This window comes from Bacillus rossius, chromosome 8 (genome assembly GCF_032445375.1).
Source record: "Bacillus rossius redtenbacheri isolate Brsri chromosome 8, Brsri_v3, whole genome shotgun sequence".
Classification (NCBI taxonomy): domain Eukaryota; kingdom Metazoa; phylum Arthropoda; class Insecta; order Phasmatodea; family Bacillidae; genus Bacillus; species Bacillus rossius.
In genome coordinates this window covers 67,176,666-67,202,511 of record NC_086336.1, presented here as the reverse complement: position 1 = coordinate 67,202,511, position 25,846 = coordinate 67,176,666, and the positions used below count along the sequence as shown (strand labels likewise).

The following is a 25,846-nucleotide window of genomic DNA, read 5'->3' as shown; positions in this document are numbered from 1 at the left end:
CCCGGAGGCGGCACTGCCCCCACTGCCCGCCTCCCAGGCCCCCAGACACTCGTCCGTCGACCGCAGCCCCGCGCGGACTGCACCAGGTGAGTCTCCGCGAGTCTCCGTCACCGACACTTGGTCTGAGTCTGAGTCTGAGAGTGTCCGTCACCGACACTTGGTCTGAGTCTGAGCCTGAGAGTCTCCGTCACCGACACTTGGTCTGAGTCTGAGTCTGAGAGTGTCCGTCTGAGTCTGAGTCCGTGCGCTCAGCGTGTTCCGACCCACCGACTCGCAGTTAGGGTTACCAGACGTCCGGCAAAAGGAGGACATGTCCTCCTTTATATGTATTTTTTTGCGTCCGGCCGGATTTTCCTTAATGCTCCAAAATGTCCGGCTTTTTTATAAAGTGAGATAATTCCTGCAGTTACACTCTGAGTAAAGCGCTCGGTGCGCGCTAATGCGCTGTCCGCAGTCACCCCACTAGTAAGTAGTTCTATGACAGCTAGACAGGTAGCAGCACATGCAAAAGCAGGTGTTTTTAATATGCTGTATATGCGTAGTTTGTTTGATTCTTTATACTGAAACTGTATTAAATGCCAAAACATTGTAAAATATCGTACTCCATTGCAATTAATTCATGTTTTTTTTAAAAAAAATATATATATTGTCCTCGTTTTTAGTGAAATGTCCTCCTTTTGCGAGATGAATGTCCTCCTTTTTTTATTATCAATGTCTGGTAACCCTACAACCCTACTCGCAGTAGCACACGCAACGACCGTGCGCACGTGAGGGAAATTAATACATATCTCATTTCTGTCACTGGACGCACGGCGCAACAGCCAATGAGAGTGGAGTAGATGACTGTTCATATTCTTCATCCATACTGTGGCTAGAAATTGTCGAGATATTAGAATGCCCAGGTGTTCTTACTAGGGACTGGAAAAATTCGCGGGTTCAAAGACCTCCAGGATGAACTCCATAGTTCTATGTACACTCGGACAAATGCCACCCACTCATTGGCTGCTGTCTTGTGAGACGTCCCCAACGTAGCAGCCTGTGATTCGATAAAGCTTTGGTGGGGTGTTTCTCATTGGCCCAAAGTCATCCAGGTGAGTTGTGAGCCAATAGCAGAGGAAGCACTGAGGTATAACTATTTGTATTTTAGCCTATCGAGAAATGAATTCGCGAATTTTTCCGGTCTCTAGTTATTACTTATAAGAAGTTACTGGTGATTAATGTAAATAAAAATTATTCATGTGTAGAATGGTAAACTAACAATTTTACATATTTCAAATTTTTTTTTTATGTTGAAAAACTATGTTCACAAATTGCTTGTCACATGTCGTGGGACGTTCATTTGGTAGTTAATGTAGTTATTTACTAACACTGCCAAAGAGATGTCGGATACGTCGATACATTTCACTGGCTGAAATTAATAGTAATATTTCAATTGTAAACCCTGGATAATTTGTGACCAGTGTTCTTCGTAAATTTAAAATGAATATTGTTAGCAGTGTACCATTTATAATACTGGGTGTATGGTTAATGATACCAAAAAACGAGCGTAAAAACACCCGTTTCAGCTTTTTTCACTGTACTGAATGTTCACGTTTAGACTAAACCATGGAAATAAACCTGGTAGAGACACGTGCAATGGGTCTGAAATGTTATTCATAATCAGCGAATTTCGAAAAACGTTGAGCGATTTGTAAATGGCGCCTTAACACCCGGTGGTCTGCAGGCCCTGCTGCGAGGCGGGCATCTTAAAGGGAGACTAGGCCCCGCCATCTTGAATCTGTCTTATGTTTTCGCTATAATTATAATCTTTTACTGTTCATCGTAATTTTTGGAATATCAAGGCATAAATCATATCTCCCAGATCTTCTATACCTTATTGCGACCACGTATACACTAACAGGCTCTTAGTCCGTAAGCGTCGCGGATAAATAACTTATCATTTCTCGCGGCCGACTAGAATTATCATAATAATCACACCAGTTCACAAGTGTTAACTTCAAAAAGTAGCCAAAACTAAGTCCTATGCCATGTAAAAAAATTGGTTGTCTGTAAAGTCGGTTTACGGACGATAGTTTAACGTCACAACGTTATAACAAAACATTGATGAAATGATTGCATACTTTATGAATAAAATTGAATCATTTTTATTTTGATAATAAAAGAATAAATACTTGAAAATATACTAGTAATCAGATATATAAATGAAAGAATAATTAACCTTTATTACCGAAATTGTTGTTGTAATAAACAATGAAAACCACATTAACTTTTCACTTCACTTTATAAACAGTCGAGTGGAAGAGAGATAGATGCGGCGCAAGCGTACAATAAGCGTAACGGGACACAGCGTAACGGAACAACGTGCGTAACGGGACACTTTTTCGTGCGTGCAGCCGGCGTTCATCGATTTATTAGATGTTGTCACGTCAAAAGTCCTATGCCATGTAAAAACAAAACAAAAAAAGCACGGAAGCTGAATTGCAATCGGTATAAAAATATTTGAAATCGCAGAAATACGTACTATATTGTTACACGCGTGCTACGAGGCAAGACCGTGACGCCTGCCAGGTAGGTACCTGAGCGGGCCTTCCAGCGAGACTGGCTGCAGCTCAGCAAGGGCGCTGACGTCACACGTGCCACGCCTGCCCGGCCGGATTACAAAGGCCTGGCTGTCCATCCTCCTCCGCTCCCCTCACATAGTCCCTCCGTGGACTATTGTCACTGGCAAGGCGACCTGGGAACTCTGCGGGATTCCCGAGGCCGCCGCGCGGAGTGGCGCGAATATACGCCTTCTTTCTGGACTTTTCGGGTCGGTCCGGGATGACGCGACACGTCACAGCCTTTCTCGTCCTTTCTAGAAGGACTACACGGGTATATAAGCTACGACGCCGGCCTCCGCGGGAGTTCCGAGAGTAGGGGAGAGAGTTCCCCCCTCGGGGAGTGATACTGGCGATACCCGTGCGATCAGCGAGAGGTGAAGAGGACAAGTGACCCTTGCTGAGCGATCTGGACCTAAGACTAATTGCTGTGACAGAGATCTTGAGCGCAGTAATTAAATTTATAGTGTACGTTCGTAACAATATGAAGAAGCTAGAGCGCAACACGCCAGTAAGAATTCCGCCCAATCGTTCAGATAAGCTACACCTACTACGTCCAGTGCGATGCCGTCAGCTGGCACCAGAGCGCACATGTCTGTGGTCTCAGCTGCGCCGGCGGGGAAGGAGACGGCTCTAGACGACCGGTGCTGCTCTCGTGTCGAGGCGGGAAACGCGCGGACTTGTCGCAGGCCCAGGGACCCCGCGCCAAGACCCTGGCATTTTTATTTCCCCCGTGTGTCTGGTTTTCTGTGAAAAATAACGACATCAACCAGTAAAAGGGAGTATTCAATAGTTATTTTAGATTTCAATTGAGGTTTTTTCAAGATTTCGTACTGTAAAAACTTTCAAAAATTGTATTCTCTCATGTAATGACGCGACTTCATCGGGTTTCGATTATCATCCACTTATAAAACTAACTCGACTTTGATTTATTACAATATTCGCCTAAATTTAAGTTCAAGTTTGGATTTAAAAAACGTTGTTATAAATCTTATATCCGGGGGAAGGCTATTCCATATCTCCCAGGCCCCACAACAAGACCTACTACAAGTCCGTAGTCACCACTGGGTTTGTGGGGCCTGAGGTAGCTGCTCCCGTTTCCACGGCATCGCTTCTCTCCACCGCCGCCTCTAGCGCCACCCCTGGGTGATAGCCATCCTTCCATGTAGGGCCGGGTTTATAAACTACGCAACAACTTAACACGCAACCAATGGGTAGGAACCGGAAAAATTCACGGGTTCAATGACCTGCAGGATGAACTCCATAGTTCTACGTACACTCGGTCAAATGACATCCACTCATTGGCTGCTGTCTTGTGAGACGTTCCAGCGTAGCAGCCTGTGATTCGATACAGCTTTGGTTGGGTGTTTTCTCACTGGCCCAGAGTCATCCAGGTTGAGTTGTGAGCCAATAGCAGAGGCAGCATAGAGGTATAACTATTTTATTTTTAGCCTATCGCGAAATTAACTCGCGAATTTTTCCGGTCTCTACCAATGGGGGAAAAAAAATTGATCGTTTATAAAGAAGGTACGTCGCAAGACGTTACCAACCCTTAGCTAAAATTTGTAAAGCAGTAGAAAACACTTTTCTACCCCGAGCTTTACTTTATAATTAATATTAATCTTAAAAACAAAATATATCAATACATTGATTGAAGTGTTATTTTCTTTCACAGTGTAAAAGTTTAACAAGTAAACACGTTGTGTGTATAATACCTAAACAGAACATCGCTGGCTTCTAAACTTCTGAGCCTTTTAACAGTTTTTGGAACACTTCTTTTTTAAACATGGCCGTTAGAAACTTGCGTTGCGCTATTGCGCCTCGCGCAGTTCATAAACCGGTACCTACTTTAAAATGTGGTTGCTGAACATTTCGCTCCTTGCGCTCTTGCGCAGTTCGTAAACAAGGCCTAAGTGCAGGCGACGTCTCGGGAACTCGCGACTATCGAAGGACCATGGCCTGATGAAGCGGTAGGCTGTTGTTCTACTTAAGCTCACGAATCAATTATTTATTTGGTGTGAAAAGTGGGGAAAAGTAGTTAATATTTGAAAAAACAATATTTGTAACGAAGCGCTGCCACGCGCATAAACTCGGACACCTCAGTGTTTGGCAGACTGCACCCAACACTATGCCTGTATCGTGAATCAGGGGGGTGGGGGGCCTAAAGCAAGGAAGATAGAGTAGCAAACTCAATGCTGTAACTAACGCGCTTGGTTTCTTTGGAAATAAGCGACCTATCCGGTATTGATAAGCAACCTAACAACCTAAACGTCATTAAATTTTCAAAAGTTAATGTTGGCAACCTTGATTTGATTGTGGTCGTTGGTTGCATTACGGAACAACCAAAACTCTATGTAAAATGCGTTATATTTTGTTTCAAAAATTAAATAATTAAATAAATTAAATAAAAAAATTAATAGCCGCAAAGCATGAGTGTTGAAAATCGTAACTTCAATTTCTATTTATCAAAAAAATACACTCATGCACTTGTGTACATGACAGGCCTGCTTATTTAATTGCTGCCAAGATATTTAAACATTAAAACAGGTGTTCCAAATTAAATTTTACAATTATAATTAATAAGCAACTTCATTAATACACCATTCCATAAATTCTGTACTAAGAATGTATGTAAAATTACTATAAGTGATTATGTTTTCTTTATATTAAAAACTTAGTTGGAGATGTTGGAGTCGCTCAGCCGCGCAGCTATTCAGCTGCTATATTCCGCCAGTTGGGTCGCGTCCTGCGCCGGGCTGACCTGCAAGCCGTCCCGTTACCTGACCGCAGCGCGGTCAACGCCCCTGGCGGCAGAACCGCGAGGCTTGGCGCCAGGCCGCAGCCTTAACAGGGACGCGCGTGCTGAAAATACTCACATGTTTTTTTGACGTGATAACGTCTTATAAATCGATGAACGCCGGCTGCACGCATGAAAAAGCACGACTCATTGTAACGTTCCGCCTGAGCCGAGCGTGCAAGAACCGGCCAACCACCGTGCGAGAAAATCTTTTATAATATTGTTACGATTTACGGCTGGTTCGTAAAGGATAGCCCAATTAAAGATTTTACTACACTACACAGTTTTATTTATGGCCACTACTTATGTCACTTACAATTTAATCTTATAAAATTGCCAAATAATCAATTGCACTTAAAAATGTTGCTTCCCCAGTCACTCAGTTCTTACAATCCACACACCTCGCTGGGCCGCACCTCTGGCGCAACTCTCGCCGCAGCACCCCTCGTGGGTCTCCGCCGCCGGACTCCGTCACCGCACTCCGCCGCCGCCGACGTACTTGCCTTCGCCGAGAATCTGCTCGACGCATCGCTCGGAACTTCGCTCGGGACTCCGCCGCGCGGACTATCGCCCGGAACTGAACTCTTCGCCCTGGGACATTCGTCCAGGGACTTCGCCGCTCTATCGCCCCGGAAGCTCCGCTGTTGGAAGGCTCCCGCCTGAACTCTCTCTCTCTGAACTCTCTCTCCTGAGGCCTACGTCCTCTTTTTATATATCAGCAGCCATTTATAGAACTCACGAGCGCGGCTGGGGCCAGTCGCGTCATTCCGGGCCGACACGACGGCAGAAATCTCTCGAAACACGTGTCGGCGGCTCGCGTAACTCCGCAGCTGTCAGGTTTCGGATGTCAAACTAACAGTGCCGCGCGGGGGGAGCGGGGGCTGGAGGGAGATAAAGCGGCGACCCAGGTGCGCACTGCACATCTCATGTTATGGCGGCATGTGATGTCAGCCCAGCTAGCTCTGCACCTGCGCGCGACGTGGCCTTGCTCACGTTCGTAACAATATCAAACAGGTGAAGGCGGGTTCTTTAACTAATTGTTCGTGATTATATTTAAATAAATTATTTTAATTAAATTTGCAAAAACTGTAAATAATATTTGAAAATTAAAAAATATGCAATTTTTCGTCAATGTTTTCTTATGACGTTATCACGTAAAATTATCGTCCGTAAACCGACTTTACAGACACCCCCATTTTTTTATTTCGATACATCGAAATGTAGCATAGATGTTTATCGATGTATCGATGTTTTCGAAACATCGAATAAAACATCGACATAAAGTCGCCCCATGCTACCGCCTCGACACACTCTGCTCAGTATACGTGGCACAAGTCGCCAGCGCCTTACGCCTTCACCTTCCCTCCACCCCCTCTCTAGCGGCGAAGAATGCAAACTACCGTGAACGGAATTAATTACTCCTAAAGATCCCGCACATTAAAACAAGTTATCAACAACCCTTATGATTTTTGTTTGAACTTCCGTAAGCAATATACAGTATACTAAAACTTTTATAGAAATAAAGCATAAAAAAAATTAACGTATTAAACCCAGGCTACCAACCCTTACAAAACACACCATAGTGATACTAGAAAAGCCATAGTGTTTCATATATATATATATATATATATATATATATATATATATAATCCCAAACAAAAGTAACATTACCAGAAACGAAATAAATACAAACACCAAGATTTAAGTAATTAATAAAAGACAGCTATGTTCCAACCTTTTGGTCGGCATCCTCCACCAGTCCTCTTGCATGTACGCCCTGTAAGGGTAGAATGGGAGTGGCTTACAGATCCTTTTATTAAATCCAGAGCAAGTAACATTACGACAGAGCTGTCAAGGGACTCCCCCCCTTTGATCAGGATTCAGCTCACCAGGCAGTTTGCTGTGTCCTGAGCCCTGCTGGCGCCTACCCCGAGCTCCCACATCACACTGGGACCCCTCAAAACACCAAAAGTGAACCCGTGGTCGGGTGGAGGCCTATCCAGACCACTCCCAGCTGTCCAGGCTGGTACCGGAGCTGTGTCGTCACTCACCACGTCGACTCCGCGTCAGGCTAGGGAGCCCTTGGAAGCTGCTCCAAGCGATCGGAGCACCACTACCATGTGCGGGTCCTACCCAATCAGAATCCAGGGCCTTGGAGAAACCTCAGCGGGACACCATTCCGTCTCTCATGGATTCTTCCCGTACTACTACCAACTTGGCGTCGATTCGGCAGACTGATCGCCAGCTGCTAACCGACTGCCACTGTTCAGAGTTACTCCACTGGATGTCCTCGTCTCCTCGGATGACACCCAGGGCGACAAGTGAAGTGTGTGGGTGACTAGTCCTGTTAATGATGACAAATATATGTGGACTGTATCGATATGGTATTAACCGACGATGCAATATAAATTACACGATAGCATCAGCCCGCACCATTGAGACCTACCGCCATCATGCCGATGAAAACAAAGACTGTTTTTTTGTTTCTCCCTGCAGGGATGCCACTCTCACGGTTTATGGACGTCAACCCTTGCAGTGTTCCAACATGGTGCCAACTGTAAAAAGCTGGGGCGTGGGTGATTTAAACTGTCTATCACTTGGTCCGGTATAAGTGCCACAAAGTCAACTCACAACACAGTTCTATATACAAGAGTTCACGCTAAGTACCAAACAAGTCCGAAGCGGGACGAAGCTAGCGACCACAGCGTTCTCTCTGCGCAGTGTCCACCCGCGGAGCAACATGGACGCGCTGTCGGCGACGAGGCTGGTGCTGGTGGCCCTGGTGACGTCACTGCCGGGGTCTCTGGGGGACCGCCCCGTGCACAGGCTCCCGGGGACCGCCGTGCCTTCCCACTACAGGATCAGCATGGACACGCGCTTCCAAGAGGACAATTTCACGTTCCACGGCGAGGTGAACGCCATCCCCGCACATGTCTCAACAATCAGATATCTCTAACCACGGAATAAAAACCAAACAATAAACGTTTATTTTCCAGGAGTGGATCGACTTCCATGTGCTGGAGATGACTAGCAACCTGACCCTCCACAGCAAAGGTCTTCACATCGTCGAAGATGAAGTGACGGTGTCTTCCTTGTCTCCAGGTGAGATCTCTACCATGCCTCCCGAGGAACCCAGCAGCCTCTCGGAATATGCGGGAACTTCAAAGTGATAAGATCTCCCGCATATCACGCAAGTGTGTGTTGTTTCAAATAGACAGTTTTTTTTTCAACAGCAAGTACTAGTGCATTGGCTTGGTTGGGGCGAATTCTGTAGGATTCCCGGGGATTAAGTTTTATCATTACCGTTTCACAGTAACGATCTATTAAAGGGAAAGCGAGCCTCTTCAGAGAGGGGCTTTTTGATTTGAGGCTCGGGTGCCCCCCCCACCCCCACTTCTTAAATCTACGCCCATGGCCTAGAGATGTGGTAATGAATGGTTGGTCTTATTCCCAGGATCCGGATGCCAAAAAGTTTTATCATTAAAAGAAAAAAATATCCGTTTCCCACCCATTTTTTTCTTTCGGCTCACGTTCTTCATACTGTTTAGCCAAAGACTGTGCCACATAATATATGTTGGCGGCGAACATTCGTTACTGTATACCCTCTCTACGAGTATTCTCATGATCTGTAAACCACAGGAGTAGTAGGTATATCCGGCGCGGAAGCAGGTGTAGGAATGTGATGCTGTTGCCGACCGCCATCTTGGATTGTGACGTCTCCCTCGCCATCTTGGATGACATTTTTCTTTGGCCATGACATTCAAAATTTGCCATAATTGGTTCAAAATTGACACAAACTTGCCAAAATGATTCAAAATTACCAGTTTTCAGAAAAAATATTTCTACAGAAAAATTTCAAAACAATTTATATCAAAAAAATTTTCTTTCGAAGGGAAAATTTCAGTTTTAAAATAAAAATTCCTATTTCATTACATTTCAATCCAACAAGAAATTTTGGGAAGTAAAACGACAAAGTTTTTCTTTTAAAAGGAATTTGTTTCCCTCGAAAGGGGGATGTCAGTTTGGCAAATTTATGGTCAATGTTGTCAAATTTTGAATGTCAAAGTCATCCAAGATGGCGTTCATGATGTCATATCCAAGATGGCAGTAGGCACCGACTACTCACTCCTACAATGCCGCCGAAGGAACTATTATACACTTCTCACAGGAGAGGATACTAGTGTCTCCCGTCAGACGTGTTCAGAACAGGACTACTACCAGTGGTATCCATTACCCAAATGGTGCTTACAAGCACTGCTAACAGAACCACAGTGGAACAATTGGTGCTCCTTACGAGACTTGTGAGTACAGTCTGCCTGGACACCGGTCCGCAGGAATGAACTACAGCGCGGGCGTCTTGGGGTCGGAGCTGTTCAACACGACTGCCGTGGAGGCGTCACGTGACCTCCTGACGGTGTCGCTGGATGACTCGCTGATGCCTGGCGGCACCTACCGCCTGCACCTGCGCTTTTCGGGCCGTCTGTCCTCCTCTCTCACCGGCTACTACAGGCAGTCCTACATGGACCAGGAGGCCAACACCACCAGGTAGTAGCTGGCATCATCATGACCTAGTAGCATTACAGCTGTGCTTCTCGGGCCGTCTGTCCTCCTCTTTCACCGGCTACTACAGGCAGTCCTACATGGACCAGGAGGCCAACACCACCAGGTAGTAGCTGGCATCATCATGATCTAGCAGCATTACAGCTGTGCTTCTCGGGCCGTCTGTACTCCTTTCTCACTGGCGACTACAGGCAGTCCTACATGGACCAGGAGGCCAACACCACCAGGTAGTAGCTGGCATCATCATGACCTAGCAGCATTACAGCTGTGCTTCTCGGGCCGTCTGTCCTCCTCGCTCACTGGCTACTACAGGCAGTCCTTCATGGACCAGGAGGCCAACACCACCAGGTAGTAGCTGGCATCATCCTGACCTAGCAGCATTACAGCTGTGCTTCTCGGGCCGTCTGTCCTCCTCTCTATCTGGCTACTACAGGCAGTCCTACACGGACCAGGAGGCCAACACCACCAGGTATTAGCTGGCATCATCATGACCTAGCAGCATTACAGCTGTGCTTCTCGGGCCGTCTGTCCTCCTCTCTATCTGGCTACTACAGGCAGTCCTACACGGACCAGGAGGCCAACACCACCAGGTAGTAGCTGGCATCATCATGACCTAGCAGCATTACAGCTGTGCTTCTCGGGCCGTCTGTCCTCCTCTCTATCTGGCTACTACAGGCAGTCCTACACGGACCAGGAGGCCAACACCACCAGGTAGTAGCTGGCATCATCATGCCCTAGCAGCATTGCCATGGTTATTTTTGCATATATGAAATTTTTTTTAAAGATAATATTGAGTATTTTTTTTTATGGAAATTAGCGAATAATTTTATATTTTAATTGATATTTCATTCGAGCAAAGTTTAAACAGCGGAGAAGATAATCGAAAATTCATCAATTTGACTTTATTTGGTTTTGCTATTCAAGGAACGGTAACAAATAACTTCAACTATGGGAGGTAATGAGACATCACAAAGCATAGATGCTCGGGTAAGAATCCGAACCCAGCATAACCTGGAACACTATCTTGTACTGATACAGTTGTTTTCATGTAAATGTATAAAACTAATGCAGAGTACGGTGTCGCAGGTGGCTGGCCTCCACGACGTTCGAGCCCAGCGAGGCGCGGCGCGCCTTCCCCTGCTGGGACGAGCCGGGCCTGAGGGCCAGGTTCCAGGTGAGCCTGGCGCGGTCCGCCGATCACTCGGCGCTGTCCAACATGCCGCTGGCGAGCTCCGAGCCGATGTGAGTGTCCCCACCTGGCTGGCGCGGCCTCGGCTGCCTCGCTCGCCTTGCCCGTTGGGGAGCGCGACGACATGCTCTCCTGTGCTCTGTTGCCATCACATTTGCATGCTCGAACACGCATCGTCACACAACTTCTCGACAGCCGAAGGCTTGCCCGCCAGTAACGAAGGCAAACTCCCGCTTGGTGCAAGGACGTGGCTCGACCTAGCAGTCACCTTAGTGACGCTTTCTCATAGCAAGTCACAGTGATTCAGATTGTTAGCCAATGTTTATTTTTTCGAAACAAGCATTAAAAAAATTGTAAAACAATTGGCTTTTCCCGAATAAAAAAAATAATAAACAGCAAATCAGAAGTAATCATGGAGGTTGTCAAGATTTCGTAGCCATTGCCTCTTGGGTTCTAGACGCATATTAACCGGCGTTTCGGTCGAAATCGCAGTCTTTGAGGTTTCAGTCACCTACAAAAAGACTACTAAGAGGCCAACCTGAAAATGATGACTGTAGTGTCGACCGAAACGTTGGTAAACCCTTCGCCAGAAGGGCTGGAACCCTCAAGCCGAACAATCGTGGCGAAATGCTTCCACTGTTTTCTGGAACAACCAGACACGGGATGCCTCGATGCAACCTGGCTCCGGCGTGCTGTGCCGCAGGGAAGGGCGCCAGGGCTGGGTGTGGGACCACTTCGAGGAGTCGCCGCCCATGCCCACCTACCTGGTGGCCTTCTACGTGGGGTCGCTGCGAGGCGGGGACCCCGCCCCGGGCCCCGGGACGCCGCTTCGGGTGTGGGCGAGGCCAGAGGTGGTCCCACGCACCGCCCTCGCCACCAGGATGGGCGCCGACCTCCTGAGAGCGCTGGCCTCCTTGGCCGCCGTCGACAACCCTCTGCCCAAGCAGGACGTGCTCGCGCTGCCCGCCTTCGTCACCGACGCCCTCGAGAACTGGGGGCTCATTTCCTTCCAGTGAGCCTCTTCTCCTCCAGCCTTCCGGACTGTACTCTAGCTGGAGCTCTCGCCTACTTACATATTTCCTGGGACAGGTCGTAGTCTGTATCATTCGGGCGAGACTCACACTCAACTCACATTTACTCTTAGTTTTGGTAATAGTTTACCACCAAACTTAATCATAACTCAACTCACATTTACTCTTAGTTTTTGGTAATAGTTTACCACCAAACTTATTCATGAACTGACCTTTTCCAATAGATGACTGCAGATGAATGATTCAACATATGAGAGGGGTAGAGAGAATAATATTAGAGAGACAGTGAGATGGAGAAAAAAAAGGTTAGGTACTGAGATAAAGATAGCGAGGGAGAGGAAAGAGAGAAAGAGAGAGAGAGAGTGTGTGATAAAGTGTTGCTTGTGTTAAATTTTTGGAATGTGGTAATGGGGCATCATCCGAGCTTTACCCTGAATTATCTTTGATATATATGAAGGGAGTATGCTGATTTTGACTTGATTTGTAATTTTTTTTTACAAATTGATCAATACTTTTATCAATAATAACTATTGTTTTTACTAAATACATGTTTTTGTTGTTTCATATGCCTCCTCGTCAGTATTGCTATGAATGACTTCTCCAGGGAGAAGTACCTGCTACACCAACCAGGCATCAGCTCGACCAGTATCCAGGAGAAGTCTGCATTCGTAATGGCGCATGAGCTGGCCCACAACTGGTTCGGGAACCTGGTCGGCATAAAATGGTGGTCGGACATCTGGCTGAGCGAGGGCTTCGCCACATACTACGCCGCGCTGGTGGTCGATAGAGTGAGTGTGTGGCCGATTGCGGACACATCCCCCACTCCCCCAGGGCTGAAATGACCTCGTGCTTTGGTAACTCGTAGTTGTGAGCTCATTTGAGAAGCTTCGTTCAGCCAATTAGACATTTAAAAGACTTATTGCATTAAACCCAGAAAATACCATATAAAGAAAGTTTGTATGCATGTGTATGAGTTTGCTGAATCTGCTGAGACAAATATTGGATCGTAGGGAATATTTTGCAGACAAAGTATTTCAGTAAAGTATCTGGAAGTTCATCTACAGATCAGATTTCACAAAGTTTTTTTCTACCATAATTACTGGTTAGGCGGGTCCATCTCACATACTAGTAATGAGATAGACAATGCACACAACTGTAGAGTATTTGTTAAAGTAACCATAAAAAAAAATCATAGACCTACAGCATGACATGCACTTTAGACATGTTTAGCGTTTATTAAAATCAATAATTTCCTATTTTTATTCTTCGAATTTCAACATAGTAAGTGTTTGATATCAAGTGACTAGATAATTAAAATACACACCTCATGCCTCAACTTTTTGAGTGTCATCATCAAACAGATGCTGATAGTTCTATTGAGCATATGCATAGAAAACAAGGATCTCTAGTCGGTGGTCGATCTCGCCGGGCGGGTCGATGTCGCCTGACTGTCGCCTCGGTGTCGGCAGGTGCGGCCCGAGTGGGACCAGCACACGATGTTCGCGGGCAAGGCGCTGATCAGGGTGCTGTCCCTGGACGCTCAGCGCAACTCCCACCCGCTCACGCTCGGCGTCACCAGGTCCGAGGAGCTGCAGAAGATCTTCGACTCCATCACCTACCTCAAAGGTGCCGGTCCTCGCTGAGTACATCTTGAAAAGCCAGTCCCAAAGAGTCCACACGGCTACCACCAACCATCTCATGTCCATGCTCATAGTGTTGCTGCCAAAGAGTCAATATTATAAACGTCCATCCTAAAGAGTCCGCATGGCTACCACCAACCATTGTATGGCCCTGCTCATAGTGTGGCTGCCAAAGTGTCAGTCTTAAAAAAGTCCATCCCAAAGAATCCACACGGCTACCACCAACCATCATATGGCCCTGCTCATAGTGTGGCTGCCAAAGAGTCAATCTTAAAAAAGTCCATCCCAAAGAGTCCACACTGCTACCACCAACCATTGTATAGCCCTGCTCATAGTGTGGCTGCCAAAGAGTCAATCTTAAAATGTCAATCCCAAAGAGTCCACACAAAGTTTACCAACACAGGGCCAGCCTTAGCAGAGTTTTGCTCATAGAGTCAATTCCAAAGAGTTTATTCCAATAATCCACCACCAACATAGTGCCAACCCTCGCAAAGACATCTATCTAGTTCAAATTCAGAAGGGGCAAATGATTATTTTATATTGTTTGTTGTATAATTTAATCGAAAAAATAATGTAGCAAACACCGAACTTATAAACAATACAAGCCTAATTTTAAAGCTTTCTAGAAGTCTGTAGAAATTGATAACTTATGTTCAACATAATGTTGTTTAACATAAATAGTGAAATAGGAAACAAACATTTGAAGATGATTTTAACCCTTTGGGCACAAAGCATGTCTTATACTAGTTACTGTATTCAAGTAACCTAAATGCAGGCAACACTGCTGCATTTCACTAAATATTTGCTTCGGCCATTCCTTTGCATGTGGTGGGCAATACCTAATACATCCACTCCCCCCTTTGCCCAACATAGTGCCGATGCCAATGGACACTTGCCTGGTATTACAGAGCGAATGTGTTTAATGTATGTGCCAAACAACTAGATGGGCAGAAAATATTGGCCTCGCAATATTCTCATTCGTTGTAGTGTTTAGTCAATGATCAGTTGAGGCTGGTTCCGAAAGGCAAACAATCTTTTCAGGTGACACCACATTGCTTTCCACAGTTAAAATGCCATTACAATTTTTTACAGTTTAATAAAATTTGCTTTCATTCAGGCAGATATAAATAATTAATAGATTTTAAAAGACCATCATATAATTTTTATTGAGAGTGTTATTACAATTGTAGTCATTTTAAAAAAATGTGTAGGTACAATACCAAATGCCAGTTTCCTTTACACCAGACACTATTTATAGTAGCCAGTCACCATTAACACTAGGCATTAACCTTAAATATATATTATGCTTTAATGAAGGCAAATGTTGAAAATAAAACAATGAAAAATTGTAATAAGAAAACATTTGAAGAAATATGGCAGCTATCAGCTCCTATATCACCCCTCTCCCCAACAGAGTTAGGAATTGTTAGGAGACAGCATACTTTGTCATTTCGAACCCCAATATCACCACACTCCAACATTGAGAAAATGGAGCTCGACCAAATCCGATGAAGTTTAGTAAGTTCGAATTAGAATTTTCCATGCTTACACACATCCACTTCTGTAAAGCCCAGTCTCTGCTAACTGCTCGCACAATCCAAACACTTTACTTCACCCAAGTTGTTCCCCTCATGGCACACACCATCATCAGCTGTGCCCATGATGTAAATTCTTCCCTAATAGAGTGTATATATTAGCTGCTATTCCCTTCCAACTGCTCGCACAATCCAAATGCTTTACTTCGCCCAAGTTGTTCCTCTCATGGCGCACACCATCATCAGCTGTGTCAATGAGGTAAATGAGAGTACCTACTCGCTGCTGGCACATGCTGATGGACGTGAACTGGCCGGCAGGCTACTATGTGCTGCGCATGCTGAGCCACGCTCTGGGCGAGGGGACCTTCCAGCGGGGCACCACCAGGTACCTGAAGGTCCACATGTTCGGCACGGCGGGCCAGGAGGACCTGTGGTCGCACCTGGACTCGCAGGCCCGCGAGGACGGCGTGGTGCTGCCCGCCAACGCCACCGTGGGTCAGATCATGGCGCCGTGGAGCCTCAGGGCGGGCTACCCTGTCCTCGCTGTGCTCAGGGACTACGACAACGACACGGCGACCGTCAGTCAGGTATGGCCCGGGACGAGTTCCGTGGTTCTTGGTCGGGGTCATTACAGCATGGGCCCCAGCATTCGATTACGGGCCCTGGACCCAGGATCGGAGACGGTCCCCCACCCCCCAAATTTACAGTCACGTGCTACATCATAATTGCATGGTTATTTCTTACCCACACTCTTTTCAGAATGTTATTCAACCTAAAAAAAAAAACAGGGTATAATTATGGTTACTATTTTATAATTCCAAACTAAGCTTTATTTATAAAATATTCAATATGTTTTCTAGTTTGTAAAAATTAAAAATTGTTAAACATTTAACAATAAACAGGGCTGGGCCCGGGCCCTGGACCCAGGGGGTCCACCCAGCCCCACCAAGGCCGTGTCTACGGGGGGACCGCCGTGTGGCGCAGGAGCGGTTCCTGGACGAGGGCTCCGGCGCGCGCTCCGGCGGCGGCAAGGTGCGCCCCAGCAGCCGGCAGGGCTGGTGGGTGCCCGTCACCTCCACCACACGCGGCGCGCTGGGGTTCAACGACACCCGCCCCGTCGGCTGGCTGCGGCCCTCCGACACCCACATCACGCTCCAGCAGCTGCCCGCCGACGAGTGGGTGCTGCTCAACGTGCGGGCCGCCGGTAACTGCCGCCGCTCCAGTCTCGTCTCTTAGCTCAGCACCAGTAGGCCTTGTTTCCTTGTGATTGTACAAGTTCCAACTAGCATGAGATAACACTGATACAATACAACAATACAATGATACATAATAAAAATATAAATGATTCTTTATAAAAATATAAAAAATATATATTATTAACAAATGGAATATCAAATATTTTATCGTACTTTCAATTTTCTAAGACATCTTTGGACATCTAGCGAGTGAGGCCTGTCAGCAATCTAAAACTCTTAAAAAAAAGAAAATAATTGAACACAAAATTTACCTAATTTTTTCTATTGATTATAATACAAAAATATTCATAGAAAAAACTGTAATAATGGGGAATAAAAGAACTAGGGGGAGCAGGTACTTACTGCCCCACTTTCAAGGTCATTACCCTCTCCCCACCTCTCTTCCCTTTTCGTCCGCCTCTACTCCCTCCACCCAAATCTCCACCCCTTCCAGCTATTTATTCAGGAACCTTCCCTCCAGGTGTCATCTGCTGTTGACGGCCATGTTGTATATCATGAACGCCATCTTGTTTCCGAAGTTCACTGCTATGACCTTGAAGTTGAAGGAGGGAAAGGGTAATGTAGACGTGACCTTGAAATTGGGTCAGGAAGCTCTATCTCCGCCTATTAAAACATGACTTTTTTTGTTATTTAAAGAACTTTCTATTTCAAAAGCATGTTTTTTTTACTTAACTGTGATTGACTTATTGTATAGCTTGCTTGGTGAGTAAGAAGGCCTGTTTTGCTGGTTTCTGAGTTATGGTTCCTTGCAGTGATGTCCCAGTGTCGATTCCTTGCTGATTGTTCAATTCTGGAGAATTTACTTTCTGGGTTCAGAACTGGGTGATGTGCTGTCCGTTCACCTCAGTACTGCAGAAGGCAAAGGTGAAACACTGCAGAATCATCGACAGTTGCATAGTATGCCCCAGTCATGCTATAAACAACTATCTTTGGTGATGACTTGGGGGTACCAAAAAGTCTCCAGGCTGATTAACTCTTTGCCATACCCTAGGCACTAGCCAACAGCATACTTGGAGAATGATTACATGCCTGATGATGGGAACATGTGGCATGTTAGGAAGTTTACGGTGCTTGTACAACACTTCTATCATGCAGACTGAGCGTGGAACTGCATTAGTGTGGACCCATGTTCGAATTCCAGTCCATCCGTCTTCTATGTCTGTTTTCCATCACTCCAAATAAATACCAGGGTGCTGACTTTTGATAGTCATGGCCAATACCTTCTTCAGTTTCTCTGAGTTGTGCTGGGCTTTGGCAAAACTGTTGGCACGCACCTCGCAGGCCTCTACCGCGTGCAGTACGACGAGCGCAACTGGCGGCTGCTGGCCAGACACCTGGACAGCGACCAGTTCCGCGACGTGCACGTGCTGAACCGCGTGCAGCTGCTCGACGACGCCCTGGATCTGGCGCGCGCCGGCCAGCTCGCCTACCCGGTGGCCCTGGAGCTGCTGGCCTACCTGCTGCGCGAGGACCACGTGCTGCCGTGGAAGGCCGCCTTCGACAATCTGTCCTACCTGTACCGCATGCTGGGCGGCACCGAGACGGGCCCAGCCTTCGAGGTCAGTCTGGCGGCCAGGCCACTCTCTCTCTTGTACCACCTCTGATAGCTCCCTCGCTCTCCTGTACCACTATGATAGCTCCCTCGCATTCAAGGACAGGCTCTCATCCCCGCCTCTAATACCGCCTTCATAGTCCGATCTGTGGGCTCAGAAAAACTAATTAAAAAATGCAAATTGTTTGCTGACTGTGAAAGTGGTTCTAAAATCTTCGCAAGGTTTTAAATTTCCATGTTTGTTACAGTTATGAACCTCCACTGTGTTCATTATTGTTCAGTTTCATCTGTCAAGTGAAATTTTTAATTGCGTAGTTTCACTTCTAATATGCGTGGTGGCCTTACACACCCATTGTTTTTTTAAATTCCAGTGCTCTTAGTAAATGTAAGGTGAACAGATTCAGGATCATGGCCCCCACATTCGATTACGGGTCCTGGACCCAGGAACGGAGACGCCTCCGCCCCAAATTGTACGGCCAAGTGCTACATTATAATTGCATGGTTATTTCTTACCTATACCCTTTTTAGAATGTTATTTAACCTGGAAATACATGGTATAATTATGGTTACTATATTATAAGTCCAAATTTAAAAATAAACGGGGCTTAGCCCCGGGGCCCCTCCAGGCCCAGGCCCTGGACCAATGGGTCCACCCAGCCCCACCCTTGTGTGGGCCATGCTCAGGATTGTGACGTGGTCTCCACGGAGAGCCTACAGTCACCGAGTGCGCGCTCCACAGGGCTTCGTGCTGAGGCTGGTGACGGGGCGGTACGAGGAGCTGGGCTTCCGGACCAAGGCCGGCGAGTCCCCTCAGGCGCGGGAGCTGAGGAAGCAACTGCGGTGGTGGGCTTGCACTCTGGGTCACGAGGGCTGCGCGCGATCCGCCCTCGAGCTGCTGGACTCGTGGGTCAGGGAGCCCCACCCAGACGACCGCAACCCGTGAGTCCTTCCCCCCGTGACCCCCCGACCCCTGCGACCTCTGTGGCTCCGACAGGTCACAAGACACAGAGGACTCCAGGCTCGGCGGGAGCGGCTGTGTTCATGGGCGTCTCTGGCACATCAAGTTTGGGGGGGACATTAAATTAATTAATTAATTTAAATGCTTGTACCTCCATTGAGTTAAGTATAACATGTTTGTTTATTTTCAAACTATGCTTTGTATGTAATTTTTATTTGACACCTGATCTACTAATATATGTCATCACTGTAAATACATGTATTTTATAAACATAAAAATAGTATAAATAAAACTACTGGATGTGCTTGACAATATTGGGGGAGACATGTCTCCGGCGTCCCCCCTGCCAGAGACGCCCTTGACTGTGTTTAATGATGGAAAATTTCAATTTTACTCGATTTCAAGCAATTTCATGACATATTCCATTGTTGGTTTACATGAATGTCATAGAAAAAACTTCAAAGTATGGACAATAAAAAATGCATAAGCATATGAAGAGAAAGTCAAAAATCAGCTATAAATCATCAGCAATGGTGAATGTCATTGAAATTGTTCTAGATCAATCTTCTACATTGCAAGAATAATTCAATGAATGAATAATTCGTACCTATTGACTATCATCTGGCACGATCGAGCTTATTTCCACAATATTGTGGGTGTTGCGATACAATGATGGTGGGGCAGAAAGAGACTTCAACTACATCATAAGATGCCATCTCCGTGGGTTTAACGCCGCGTGGCTGTGCACAAAGGCCTGAAGGAACAGGATATTTAGCATTATGCATGGGATTCCGAACCACTAGAAAACCAACTTGATGATCACAGATGTTGATTCATGCCAGGATGCTTGGCATCAATTGAAGGCGACACGCTAGTGACCGGTTGCCGAGAACCCTCCGGGCATGGGGAATTGTGGGTACACAGGTTTAGCTCTCTCAGTGCAGCTGATCTGAACTGTTCAAAATAAATGTATTGAACCTTCCTGTACCCATGATTAATAATTAAAAACAATTCAACAAAAACTCGGTCTGTACTAGAGTGGGGCACATAATGTCAAAATTATGGTCTTGATGGTGAACCGGTGCCTTCAGGATTATCAGATTTCTTGATTTTCCAGCACATAGTTTCACGACATGGAAACATTACTCATACTGATTTTGACTTTGGAATGTTCTTAAATTCTTAATGGTTGAGAAAATAGACTAGAAGTAAACAAAATTAATTTGTATGGGTAATTGGTGGCTGACCTATAGTATTTGAGATTAATTTTTGATAAATAATTGAGATCAGGGTTGTTATTGAAGACATATTTCTTTAAACAGTAAGTGCATGGTAACTACCAAAGTGTTCTGAGCATTCGTAAACATTTCCAATATTTGTTAGCATGTATGAGTTTATTAAAAAAAAATATGGACATGCAATCTTATCACTCAAAATGATACTCCTCCTTGAAAGGCTGTGGAAATACAACATAAATATTTAATTAATCATTGATTAAATAACAAAAACCCAAACGGTTTTAACAGGGCCACAATAGTCCAACGCCTCTGTCCGTCAATCATGTGACCTGCAGCCAATTCAGATGGTCCGAAAAATTCCATCCATCCATCAAAAGCTTGCCAGACTTTAAATTTCCCAAGATAAATTTTGCTCAATTTCAGCAGTGAAAACAGAAAGGTTTTACGGAGAACGTGGCGGGACGTTGTAAACGAGGGGCACGCGTGAAACTGCTTTTTGGTCAAGATGATGGTGTTGCGCCATGTATGAAGGGCGACATGTAATGTTTTCATGGTGGAACAGTTTTGAAGGGTTGTATTTTATGACAATTATGGTTCATTATTAGTGCCCACCATCGGGCATGTAGCAGCACCATTCCTGCGACGTCGTGGGTGTCGCGAGGTAGGGAGTAACGTCGACCTCAGTGGTTGCGAGGTAGCCGTGAGGGGTGGTGAAGGGTGCTGAACGAGGGCTCCCTGGTCGCAGCATCGCCGCTGAACTGAGGGCGACGACCTACTGCACCGCGGCGGAGCGGGGCGGCCCCAGGCGCTGGCAGTTCCTGTGGGAGCGCCTCCAAGGGACCGGGTCGAGGACCGACGGCGCCAGCCTGCTGCAGGGCCTGGCCTGCTCCCGGGACCCCGCCTCGCTGCGCAGGTGAGACACGTCCCTCCACTCACACTTCTTTGGCATGAGTGGTACCTTCAAGTGAGCACAGCACACTCGCCGGTAAAAATTGTATTTTCAAAATAGTTTCTTTCGGATAGTAAATTAATGCGTTTATGTACGATGAGTCATATCATTTAGTTCAACATTAAATAAATAGATTTAAGAATATGTTTTTTTTATATTTGTGTTACAGTGACCATTTTTCATTCTTTTGAAAATAAACCACGTGCTACTTTGTATATCTAGTGCTTCAACACAAATAGACGAAACGCACATGCATGGTGTGCACACATTTTGATTTAAACTAACAATTTCCCCTCAGTATGCCTAAACAAGTAATATCACTAGTAAAATTTGATTTGGTGAATTAAAAAAAAAACTTAGTTCAACAACAAAGGGGTTTAGACTGTAACATTATCAACATGCAGTACTTCCTGTGCAGTTTGTAGTTTCGGGTGTTGTAACAGCTCACTTAGCATCACCCAAAATAACATAAAGTTTTCACTGAAATCTAATAGATTTATAACTTCATGTGTAATGCGCAAGTGTTTTTGATATAAATACTTGATTGAGATTTAATGCGGACTTTATAATGGGAGGAATACATCATCACAACTTAAACTGCGGATAAATGACAAGTCATTATTATGCATTGAACACCTACAGAACACCCAAATAAAACCATCAAACCCAGTGCTAAGTCCGGGATGAGCTACTCTAGCCCCGCCGGTCCGCAAGTCGTCACGAGCCCACCAAGTGCTGTGTGGTGGACGGAGAGACCAGGTTCTGTGTGGTGGACGGGGAGGCCAGGTGCTGTGTGGTGGACGGGGAGACTAGATGCGATGTCCATGCCCCAGGCTGCTGGACTGGTCGCTGGACAGGAGTCCACGCATGCGCCAGCAGGACAGCGCGGCGGTCTTCAGGGCCGTCGTGAAGACTGAGGTGGGCGCCGACGTGGGTCGGCAGTTCCTCCAGCAGCGCTTGGACGATGTCGTGCAGGCGTAAGTGCAGACCATACCGCGGTGGGCTTTTGTGTCTCCCTGGTGTTCTGAAGACTTCCTTCCTCACGGTCTAAAATATTGGCTCAGCAAAACTAAGTAACAAATAATATTAAAGTACAACTATATATATAAATATATCAAGGCTCTGGAAAAAACTGGGTAGAAAGATGCAATGTATGTTTGTTTAGTAACTCAGATATGATCTCATACATTCAGTTATCTGTTGCAGCAATTCCCGTGACTGTATGCTCATTGCACTTTTTCTGGGTGACAGGTGGAGTCTCGAATGTTGGCTTTCATACACTGGATGTTATGGACTCAGCAGTGTTCTTGATTTTATTATAAGTAAGACCAGGTACCACTTGGCCTGTTGATTGCTTTAAAATTATTTTCTTTTATTGGTGGTAATAATAAAATTTTAGGATTTTGGGGGAAGTGTTCAACCCCCATCTCCTTCCCCTGCATACGACCTTGACAACGACCAAAGCTTGGCTTTGTAAAAAAACATTGAACTCTCATCCGGGAGGAGCCTGTTTCGAACAGTGATCCAAAAGTATGGATTTCGGATTTAAATGGTTTCCTGAACTCCAGGAAAATTCCAGTTTTAGCCATACCATATGCCATCGCAGATTCCTTTTTTGGTTTTCCTGAGTTGTGTGGCATGTATTCGTCTTTATGATCTCCCGGACCACGACACATAAAGTCCTTCCTCTTGACACCACAGTGCAGCTCTCAGATCAGACCATACTCTTTGAAGCAACTAGCAGTTGACTGAAATTGCTTTCTCTTTTGTGTTTCAGTGTCGGGCTGAACCCTTTCTACGTCCCCACACTGCTTGATGCGCTGTCTGCAGGGCTGAAGCAACCCGAACACATCAAAGAAGTACGTATTCTACACATGATGTCATATTGCAATGAATATACATGCAGCCAGTTAACTTAAGATGTTCTGGAGACTGTACAATAAGTAGGGTAGATACTGGATAATGTTCTTTGGTTGTTTGCAGACCAGATCCTCTGGTAGCATTGCGAGAAAATGCGGGGGAATAAATTCCTACCATCCCGTGCATCTAAAATACTAACCACAGCTTGCTGACTCAATAAACCACAGGGACCATTTTACAACACTTGTTCAAGCCAACACATTAGTTAACAAGTGAAATAATCCTGCATTATGGCAAAACTTTGATAAAATAATATTTGCGTAAATTCCTCATGTACATATTGTGTACGATTTATTATTTATGCAAAGGGGTGCAGAAGCTGGAAATATGTTATTTTCATGAAACATCTAAAGAATTCTCGGCCAGTAGAACGTAAGAATTTATTTTGTTTATATTTAAGAAAGAATGCCTCTTCATGAGCAAGTATAGCGAAAGGAACGGGTGGAAAATGTAATATTTGATAAGGCAGCGGAATTTCATGAGATGCTCTCGATTTCAGAACCAGTGTATTTCGACACTGATTCATCTCTCACTTTTAACCAGGATGTGCTCATGTTTGCTTTATTACATTGTAAACAGTGAAGACTTTTAATCTCATAAAATAGCCTGCGCCAATTTGTTAGTCGGCCAAAACATTTGCTTAAGTGTAGTGTTTACATTGCGGAAACCATTGTAAATGACTTTATTTAATGGAAGGGACTGTGTTTAATTTCGGATAATATAATTCAAACTTATTAACCATCATCAGATGTGGTCAGGCACAATTTCCGCAATGTTTTTGACAGACAATGTGGCGATGGAGACCGTCAACGCATGCAGTCTCCTGACAATTCCTAACTCCATGGTTTTAACCATTCATCCATCTAAAGTGACATCGAACATGACAAAATTTTATCACTGCTTTGTTCATTCGTTCATTAATCCATGCATTCACTTATTCATAAATTATTAATACATTCGTTCGTTCATGAATGCATGCATGTTGCAGCTGGAGGAGCTGGCGGGACGGCAGAGCTGGCGCTCCAACTCGGCGAGGCAGTCCGTGCGGCACGCCGTGGAGAGGGCGCGTTCCAACACGCAGTGGCTGAGCCACAACCTGCAGCCCATCTCCAGCTGGCTCCAGGAACGCGCCCCTGGTGCTCCCTCACCCGCCCTCTAGCGCCCAGAGGAGCTGGTGGGACATCAGAGCTGGCGCTCCAACTCGGCGAGGCAGTCCGTGCGGCACGCCGTGGAGAGGGCGCGTTCCAACACGCAGTGGCTGAGCCACAACCTGCAGCCCATCTCCAGCTGGCTCCAGGAACGCGCCCCTGGTGCTCCCTCACCCGCCCTCTAGCGCCCAGAGGAGCTGGTGGAGCATCAGAGCTGGCGCTCCAACTCGGCGAGGCAGTCCGTGCGGCAAGCCGTGGAGAGGGCGCGTTCTAACACGCAGTGGCTGAGCCACAACATGCAGCCCATATCCAGCTGGCTTTTGGCGCGTGTGTCTCTACTGGTCCTTGGTGCTCCCTTGCCCACCCTCAAGTGATTCAAGTATCTGGCCCAGAGGAGGGCTCAAGATCAAAATGACTGCAACGGTAACTTATCCAAATAACGCCCTAGCTGGATGGAGTCTCATGCCAGCTTACCCAATGTTTTCTGATAGCTAAACAAAACTAGGTGTTGTGACCGTACCAGATGTACATGGTTCTGTTTATAAAACTATGGTCTAATGTAATGGTTTCTTTTTTAGGTTGTTGTTTTCCTGTTAACTGAAAGTCGTACACGGGGTTGTGTATTTTCGACTTATAAAAATACCTTTCATTGCTGTAAGAATACCTAAACAAAATTTTCATAGAATATTTATTTTTCTCGTCACGAAAAAATAATTTTGGACAAAGCCTGCGTTGTGTTTTTGCTTTTTACATGTTTAATAAAAGGATTTTTTGTAAATGTTGTTATAAAAAAACCTTGTGCATTTCGCTTATCTTACATATATTATTAAACTGGTCTAAGGATAAATGTGTATACTACTTCCAGTGACTCTGTTCCTACTCCAAGGCTACTGAAGTTTTGGCTTCTGGGACAAAAGCTGTTCAGTGTCCCTGCTGAAGATGTTCTAGTGCTTCAGCAGCCACAGGTGGACATTCTGATTGCTGGGAATGTGGCAGTCTTAACCTCTATTTTCATCTTGAGCGAAATATAACCTCCAAATTGTTCAAGGAATTTAATATTATTTAATGTATAAAAAAAGTATATATGCTTATTAATAAACAACCTTTTCTATTGCGTCAAATAATTTCCATACAATAATTACAATAATAAGTGATGCAAACAACACGAACTCACCAGCAAGTACAGATGCCATTCCAACTGACGACACTGCCGAAGAACGTCACATACCAAACCAGTCTAGATAGAAAGAAATAAAGGAAGGAAGTGGGAGCTCTCTGCCACAGGCAGTATTTATAAACTACTTTGTTTTTATTAAAGCAACAATGTTAACAAACACTAATCAGCGATCTTGGCCTACATACCATTAGTATGGCAGCAACTGAGATGGACAGGCCTTAAAAAAATATTAATTAAAAAAAAACTTTTTAGTATATGCAAGAAAAGTAAATACATACACAGTGTCCATATCTTTGCTA

General features: G+C 45.5%; 1 protein-coding gene across 1 annotated transcript; it reads left to right on the top strand.

Annotated features, from left to right (window-relative positions):
* The first annotated feature begins 51 nt into the window (after positions 1–51).
* LOC134535338 (aminopeptidase N-like) lies at positions 52–25,491 on the top strand. The gene is made up of 16 exons (XM_063374408.1): positions 52–86; positions 8,116–8,305; positions 8,391–8,496; positions 9,729–9,939; positions 11,041–11,196; positions 11,847–12,155; positions 12,779–12,962; positions 13,644–13,800; positions 15,668–15,936; positions 16,334–16,553; positions 17,887–18,164; positions 18,897–19,096; positions 21,099–21,266; positions 22,136–22,279; positions 23,080–23,161; positions 24,211–25,491. The coding sequence occupies exons 2-16, from the start codon at positions 8,135–8,137 to the stop codon at positions 24,379–24,381; spliced, it is 2,826 nt and encodes a 941-aa protein (XP_063230478.1). The 5' UTR covers positions 52–86; positions 8,116–8,134; the 3' UTR covers positions 24,382–25,491.
* The last annotated feature ends 355 nt before the right edge of the window (positions 25,492–25,846 follow it).